This window comes from Merops nubicus, unplaced genomic scaffold (genome assembly GCF_000691845.1).
Source record: "Merops nubicus isolate BGI_N331 unplaced genomic scaffold, ASM69184v1 scaffold22213, whole genome shotgun sequence".
NCBI classification, from domain to species: domain Eukaryota; kingdom Metazoa; phylum Chordata; class Aves; order Coraciiformes; family Meropidae; genus Merops; species Merops nubicus.
In genome coordinates, this window is record NW_008601254.1 from 6,689 (window position 1) to 15,176 (window position 8,488).

General features: G+C 39.5%; 1 protein-coding gene across 1 annotated transcript; it reads right to left on the bottom strand.

Annotated features, from left to right (window-relative positions):
- Positions 1 to 1,091: 1,091 nt before the first annotated feature.
- Positions 1,092 to 4,002, bottom strand: VPS37B (vacuolar protein sorting 37 homolog B (S. cerevisiae)). The gene is made up of 3 exons (XM_008937949.1): positions 3,837 to 4,002; positions 2,847 to 2,929; positions 1,092 to 1,731 (listed from the first exon to the last, which is right to left on the bottom strand). The coding sequence occupies exons 1-3, from the start codon at positions 3,979 to 3,981 to the stop codon at positions 1,231 to 1,233; spliced, it is 729 nt and encodes a 242-aa protein (XP_008936197.1). The 5' UTR covers positions 3,982 to 4,002; the 3' UTR covers positions 1,092 to 1,230.
- Between the last annotated feature and the right edge of the window lie 4,486 nt (positions 4,003 to 8,488).

Genomic DNA, 8,488 nt, shown 5'->3' on the forward strand with positions numbered 1-8,488 from the left:
CCAGCCTGTGTCCCCACCTTAGGCTTCAAGAGTCACATTGAGAGTGAAATCTGAGCTCCCCTAAAAAGCCTCCAGTGGCAAGTCAAGAATGGATTATGTAAGATGCAAACAACCACTACCGAGTTCAAACAGCTTTTCTGTTTTGCCTGCTTGCAGAGAACTGTTAACTGCAGCTTCCAAACAGACAGGCACGCCAAAAGCTGCACACCTAAAGGAGATGGGGAAGGTAAATATAGTTCTGCCAAGCAAGGGACTTGAGTTTGAAGGATAATATGAAACTGGGGAGCTTCAAGTGGGCAATTACGTGATGTGAAAACTCAGTACTTGATTAAGAAAATACCCTGCCTAGATTCCTGGAATCCCATGGTATCAAAAGCTAAGCACCTGTGTAGAAAAATCATTTCTGTATCCAAGGCGTGGAAAAGGAAAAAAAAAAACAACCCTGTAAGAAAGAGTCTTAATAGGCAAGAAAATAAAAATGCCTGGTCAAGTTTCTATAAAACTCTAAACTGGCTCTACAAACAGTTTAGTTTTATTTCAAGAGACCAGGACTTCCAGGCTGTCAAGCTATCGAGGAGTGGGAGGAGTGGATACTTCTTATTACAAAAAGTCTAAGGTAACAACTGAAATGTAGAAACGAAACTCCTGTAGCTTTTACTGTCTACAAAACAGATGACATGTTCTGACAAGAGTTTCAGCTCAGTAAGCTCTGAAAAACATGCACCTGGCCACGAATGCCACTGTCTGGGCACACTGCAAAGGATGCTGATGCAGTCCAGTGCAACTCTTTGCCCAGTATTCAGATATGGTTGTTATCAGCCGAGCACTGGCACTGACAGAATTCTTTAGCAAGACACACAGCTGCCTGTTTGCCACACACACATCCAGCTGCAAACAGAACAGAGGAGGACTCCGATGCACCATTACTAAAGAATTCAGAGAGTGACTATTTGTCATGTCAGGAAATCCACTGTACGTCGTTTCACAAGCTGATGGATGTACAAAGTTTAGACCCTATCACCTTCCTAGAAAAACTTTGTTGTCACTGATGATCTGAAAACAAAAACAATCACATTTACCAAATGCAACCGCAAACCTCTGTGCCACAGCTCGAATTTTGTACTCCATTGTGCAAAAAAACAGAGGCTTCCCATTGCCCACGTCAAGTCTCTGCTGGGGAGACAAAGGAAATATAAGCACCAATACACAGAGTCAGGCGCACCAAAGTATTCACTGGAGGATAAAGCCAGGATGTGGTGGAAGGCGAGGTGGTCTTTGGGGAAGAGCTGGAGGATACTGTGGTACAAACTGAGAGGGGTATCCTGGCTGTGGCGTTGGACTTGCAGACTGACCTCCTGGTCGAGGAGGGAGGGGAGGATATGGAGCACCTGGATAAGAAAGAGCTGGTCCTGAACTCATGGCTGCAGTAAACGGCGTAGGAAAGCGTCCTGCTGGGACTGAAGAAGGTGGAGGGGGTGGTATTCGTCGGGGCACAACTGAAGGAGGACTGTTTGCATCCGAAGTGTAGGAATCTTGAGGTGCTGGTGTTGTCTCAGGTGCTCTGAGCTGAGCTTGAGGCTGAGCCTGTGGAAGTCTTTGTCCCTTCAGCACCATTTCTTGGAGCTTCTCGATTTTCACACGCCGCAGGTGAGCCAGTTTCCGCTTGCTCTGGTACTCATCAATGAAGGAATCCAGTGGTATTTCACCATCAAGAAATTTTTCTGCCATATTCTGTTAAACACAGAACAATCTCTTAGAAAACAGCATACTGCAAGAGAATCTAAATGGCTTACATCCTAAAAATAGCATTAATTTTGCCTGTGATTTTCCAGCTTGAATACAGAAGATGACTGGCGTACTAAAGTCTCTGAGCAGAATTTTGAGTTAGTTATTACTCAGAAGCACTGGGAGTTAAATATCATTTTTTCCCTAAATTTGTTCTGAAGCAACAGCAGTAAGAACATCTGAATTTAGCTCTGAACATTCCCCTGATCATCAGAGATGAGAATGAATCAAGCTCAACAGCTTTCCAGATTGCCAGCTAAGCTGAATTACAGCTCAGTACTACCTGCAATGCCAACAGAAACACTGGGAACTCTGCAAGGCTCAGTACAGAGAGGCAGATTATTGCTAAGCCTGCCTTAATATGCTTATTTGTGGCTTCAGGTAAATGATGTTTAATAATTAAGAGAGGTGACCCTACATATAATCAACAAAACTCAGCTTGTCCTGGGAATGTCTTTTTGTGATCACGACTCAAGGCCAGTAAGATTTTTTTTTCCCCCTCCTAATGTAGTTATAAAAATTGTCATCCAGGCAAATCAGCAAATTCAAACACTTCCTTAGTCTGAAAACAGAGTACCCTTCAAGCACTTCTATCACAGTGACTGGTGACCATTGGCACCTAAACAGATGTTGAAATCATAATGGAACATTTCACTGGAAATGCTGGAGAAAAAAACAGTGCAGGAACAGTCTTTCTTTAGATTATTAAGTGACATTTTTCATGGATTAATACATATGATCAGCAAACACCATTTAAAAAAAAATTATTCCACATTTATACCCTATGAGTTTGAAGGCAGTGCCAAGGAACTAAGAGAGTCTGGCTTTCTTTTCTGAAAAGGAGTTATTTCTCTCAAATTTCAAAGACTAAGAGTAAAAAATTACTCGGATAAAAAAAAAAAATCTCACTGAAACCAAATGGCTGTTCACTGAAGTTCAAAGCAAAGACCGAAGCATATTCTTAAAAATATTCCTCTAGTCCAACACTGTGCTGCAGCTCTGTACACTGAGAGCCTTGGGTAACGGGTGTAAGTGGCAGAACTGATGTGTGCAGCCATTACCTCTGTATCTTCCTCAATCTTAGCCCCCTCTGTCTGAAGCAGCGCCAGCAGCGTCTCCAGCGAAGCGTTACTGGATTGTCTGTCTGTAATGGCACAGAGAGAACAGTCAGTGCCAGCTGCCTCCAAGTGACTTCAAACCAAAGCCACCTGGCCTCAGCAAGCATACAGATTTCTAAGGCATGTATGTACAACTAATACACCCCATTTTTCTAGCCAGGATGATCTACAGTAAGAAAATACATTAAATAGTTTAGGAATACTGTCAGAGCGCTAAAAGCTGAAATTTAATTCAGTGATATATTTATAATATTGAAAGATGAAGCACTTCAGCAAGTGCAGTATCAGATGTACAATGCTTCACCACACAGTGTGAAACCAAGTTAAATGCAATATTCCATTTGACTTATGATTAATCACTGAAAATTCAAGTTAGGTTTTGCTTTTGAGCAAGGCAAATTGGACCATTTAAAGAATTGTACAACTCATACACTCCATTTTTCTAGCCAGGATGATCCACAGTAAGAAAATACATTAGTTTAGGAATACTGTCAGAGTGCTAAAAGCTGAAATTTAATTACAGTGATATATTTATAATATTGAAAGATGAAGCACTTCAGCAAGTGCAGTATCAGATGTACAATGCTTCACCATTCAGTGTGAAACCAAGTTAAATGCAATATTCCATTTGACTTATGATTAATCACTGAAAATTCAAGTTAGGTTTTGCTTTTGAGCAAGGCAAATTGGACCATTTAAAGAATAGGTCAACAATAGGTAATAAAAAGAAACCACATTACCTGTTACTAGGCATAACAGATACTTAATAAATCATTAGAAGCAGAATCTATTTCAGAACTACTCCAGAATGACATTTCATTTTGTACCCTAACTCACACAGCAAAAACAGACACCAAAAATCAAACGAAAAACACGTAAGGTTTACATTCACTTAGAAAACAGCAAATCATCATTGTCAGCAGAAAATATTACCTAGTTTTGTCTTCTTTATCTGGTATGCTTCAAAAAGAACTTGCAGCTCTTGATATTTCTCAGTCAAATTTGATTTCAAAGACTCCAACTTTGGCTGGTACAAAAGATTATCTTCTGCCAGACTGCGGTTGCTGGCAAGAGTCATGTCCTTGCTGTGCTGAACATTTTGGGCCTGGAAATCAAGGGGGAAAAAAAAAAAAGTAGCATGTTAAATGACAGTGAAAATATTAAGCAAGGCTGACAGTTATTTGGACAATATGAGAATGTCAAAACAACTAAATATACAACAAAAGCTCTCTGTAAAAATTAGTGCTATCATACTGGACCTGCAACTAATAATATTACTTTCACGTAACAAAGCACTTCACTGGTCTCTGGGTGCTCACTTAGGTATTTCTGCTAAGTGGCAGAGGAGTGCAGTTCATGTCACCCAAGTTTATTCTAATTCTTGTGACAAATTTATAAGAGTCTGACTGTCACAGCTTGGAGAGATTGGATTTCCACAGTCACGCCCGGCTGCCCCAAGGCACTTTGTATGAATTTTTGCTCATTATTTAACATAGATAACACCTCACACACCACCCTTACTATTCCCCCATGATGAACATTGGCAGATAAAGCAACAGTTGCTCATAAAAAAGACTTTGAATCCCAACAGTAAGATGCAATAAGACTGCAGAAGAATGTCAGCCCTTATCTTATTTAAATGCAAAAACTGTGGACTGCATCACTACTGTTCCTTCTCAGGAATATTCATCCTCAACTACGTTAAATCAACCCTGGACTAATGCCAAAAGCTTGTTTTTTTCAGTTTAATCCTTCTGCTTAACATATCCTAGCCTGAAGACATTACTCCTAAAGAATAAATGACAATTCTCAAACCATGATTGGGCAAGATTCCGAGTTCACTCATACACACACACACGATTTTATCAAGACGGTCTTCATGAGCTTTGGGAAAGCTGAGTGGCTGGGGAAGTCTGTCCTTGATGTCACATTAGATTCATTAAGATATTCAGACATCAAAAGAGGAAAGAAAAAAAAAAGGGGATTTGATTTTCAGTCTCAATCAACAAGTGGGATAGTTTTCCCATGGCACAACAGGTTGATTCTATTAAGCTGCCTTCAAAATTCATGAAACGTTTGGCATGCTTTTTGTGGCCTCTTACATTAATATGTCCCTTCTAGCCCACATCCTCACTGTTCAGCTGCAACACATCTTATTTAGGGACAGTTGCAGTGAATTCTGTGCAGGCACTAAGAGTACGATGCCTTCTTCCCATCACACTCAGGGGTGGACACAGGAGAGCCACACTTCAGATTCGGGGCAAGAGGAAACCCAAGTGAGCTGTATGATAGCCCCAGAAAAAGGACAGGATCAGAGTTCTGGTGGTTTTGGCAGTAAAATCAAGTAAAAATATTTTCTAAGCATAGCTACCATGTCTCTGAAAGCAATTACTTCATTCTGAAATTTATACACTACTTTAATCTTCGAAATTTAAAACTGGCTCAATGTTAAACACATCTTTGTCCCCATACATTGCTCTCCATGTACCTAAGTTTTGCTCTTTCACCTTGTTTTTACTAAGCCACTTTAAAAAAAAAAAAAAAAAATTAAAAAAAATCAAGCTGAGTCCTAAATTCTGCATCAGTAAGTATAAAATTCTATTCCAAACTGTGAAAATCAGAGAAATGGTACTTGCAATACTGTTTTATCTTCCTGAGATTCTCACATCAAGCCTAAACAAGCTTCCAGCCCTATCCTTGTGTTCAAATTGAATCCTTTCCAAGAATAAAAAGAAAATTTTCTTCTTGCTTTTGAATCCAATGCAAAATAATTTAAATTAAACTGGTTTCTTCCATTTGTTTCTTCTCATATGATCCCATGCTGTTAAGACTTGCTTTCAGAAAGCCTAAGTCCCCCTAATTTACATTTTTTTTCTAACAATTATGAAGCAAACTAAAATACAGACGATTTAACAGCTTAATTACTGGCATCCACCTTCTTACAAAATCACCTGCCGTGACACAAGCGTTGTTGACTAACTGTCCTCTGAACTGCCAGCCAAAGAAGATTGTGTGCAGAAAGAGTCACGGTTCCTGATGCCTCTCCTCTTTCACCACCTTAATGAGCAAACTACTTCCTTCAAGTGACTCCAGTTTGAGCTGGTGATTGTATTTTCACTGCTTGAAAGGCTGATATTCTTATTGCAAAGCAGTTGTGCAGTCAGTCTGGGAAGACCAGTTTATGAGTGAACTTTGATCTGTCCCCAGGATGAAGAAGACTTATGTTTCCTCTAGAGAGAAAAAAATCCTGTGGACAGGGACACACACCTACATGCCTTTCAAAAGCACAAATCACAGGAAAAGGAGGAAACTTTTACTGAAATCATATATAATTAAAAGAAGAACAAACTCCAGGTAAACAGGCAGAATAACAGAAAAAGCTTCCTTGAGTCAGAGGAGGCTGTTGTGGTGTTTTTAAACACTACTTTTAAACAACTCTCCTGCCTCAAGTATCATAATGCCTCCAAATATGACTAGGGTGTGGAATGAGGAAGCAAATGCCTAACCTTCTACAATGACTTTCTGAATAATTTTACTTTAAAATCCCTTCAAATGTGTAAAGATTAAGAAGTATCAGCATGACATGATGTACCTGACTTGTAGAAATAAGAGTAAAATCAGTATGATGACCTACATGTATCTAACACAGAATGACATCCTGTCCTGTCCTCAATATCTGATATCGAGCAATTATAGACAAGTCTAAAATTAAGCAAAAGTCTTAAAATACTTGTTTTAAAACTGGAAAAAAAGTTAAGCTATTCATAATCACACTTTAATTTACAGTGCCTGAAATTACACAAGACTTAATGACTCAGGTTCTTCTGTATTATAGCACTTCTAAGAAGGGCACATTTTTTTCTACAGAAGTTGAACAAAAGTCACGAATGACATTTAATGATCGATTCAAGTGTCACTCTTGGAGTCTTTACTTCCAGCATTAGTTTGTGTCAACACTTTTAAAAATGGACACTTGGAAGAGATGAGGAAGAACCAGTTCCTCAAGTCCAAGGTAAACTTCAGAACGATGGTCAATGAAACTTTGGGAGGAGCTGGTGAAGACCCATCAACCTGTTCAAGACATTCAAATGCTTCATGTCACTGAAGCCAGTCTGAAATATGTGGAATGCCTGAATTCTGTTTCACCACAAATAGAACAGATATAATTCCAAAGCAATGCACCTTGAACACAGCCACAGTTTTACCAACCAGAATAATCTCTGGCACTGATGTTAAGGTCCGTGTAATAAACTTTTCTGCAACTGTTCCACCACATTTAGAAGCTAATTCAAGGAATCCAAAAAGCAAGCACTGGGAATTTAGTCTGAAAAGCCCTATAGAAGAACTTTCAAAAAACTCTAACACAGAACAAAAAACCCCACAACTGGAAAATCATGCAAGGGTCAAAGATGCAGTACAGCATGACAAGTCTATTAAGATTATCAGGGCAGCACAAAGCTTGCTTTCAGCATCCATTCACAGCTTTCCACAAGCCCAAGACAATGGCCAAGCAAGGAATAAATACCACAGAAGTTATTTTGTTGTCAAGATGTGTCGTGTGATAAAAACGCCTATTAGCAGGGAACTGCTACTGCAGCAGGTAGCCTACTGGAAGGGCAGGGAAAAAAAAAAGAGTTAAAGAGAAATAAGCCAGTAGGCTGGGACTCCAGCAGAACTGCCAACAAGACTATCGAGGTCACGAGCACTTCATCAGGCAGGAAACATTAATCTGCAAACCGATGAGAAATACCAGTCAGAATCATGAGACATAATGAGACAGGACAATATTAAAGAGAACATATGCCTTTTTTTTTTAAACTGGTAAGCTCTCACTATGAATTCTGAATGAGACAAATAAGGCAACAATACTGAGCCTGCTTATAGAAGGATTTTAATGCCAGGATTGCTCACCACTGAGCAGACCACTCAAACCTAATTGTGTGCGCTGCAAGAAAATGAAGTCCTGGACACACAGAGGTTATTAAAAGCAAAAAAAAAATCATGCTTTATGCAGCACTTCAAAACTTAAGATGCTTAAAAGGAAACAATTTGAATAATTTTACTCAAGAATTTATTTCACAAGCACTTCCAAGAACAGGCAGCAGCAGCAACTGCTTTGGGAACTGAGATTCTACAACTTTCATTAACTGCAGCTTCATTTCATCTCACTTTTAAGAAAGGAAGGAAAATGATGGACAAAATTCAAACAGAAGCTAGTACTAGCTTAGCAACATTTTTACTATTATTTACTCCAAACTAATGGTTTGCAGCACGAGTTGTTTGTGCAAAATGCCTCTGAGAAGCGTCACTCCTGTTCACCCAAAAGCACATTCCCAGGAGAATAATTCCAGACCAGATGCCTCCTGAGATGCAGCCTGAGAGCCCAGCTACCCACAAAGTCAGCCCAAGTGCGGCTCTAATTATAAGCTTGCTTTGGTAAGCATCATGGCAAGTAGTCCTTCAGTACTCTCAAGAAAAAGTCTCTTAAGGAGCTATAAATAAAGAGAAGTTTTATGTGGCACCATTTTAATGCCTTTATGCATTGCACACATCCGCGTTAGTCGGAGGTTTCTCTGGCCTTGCTC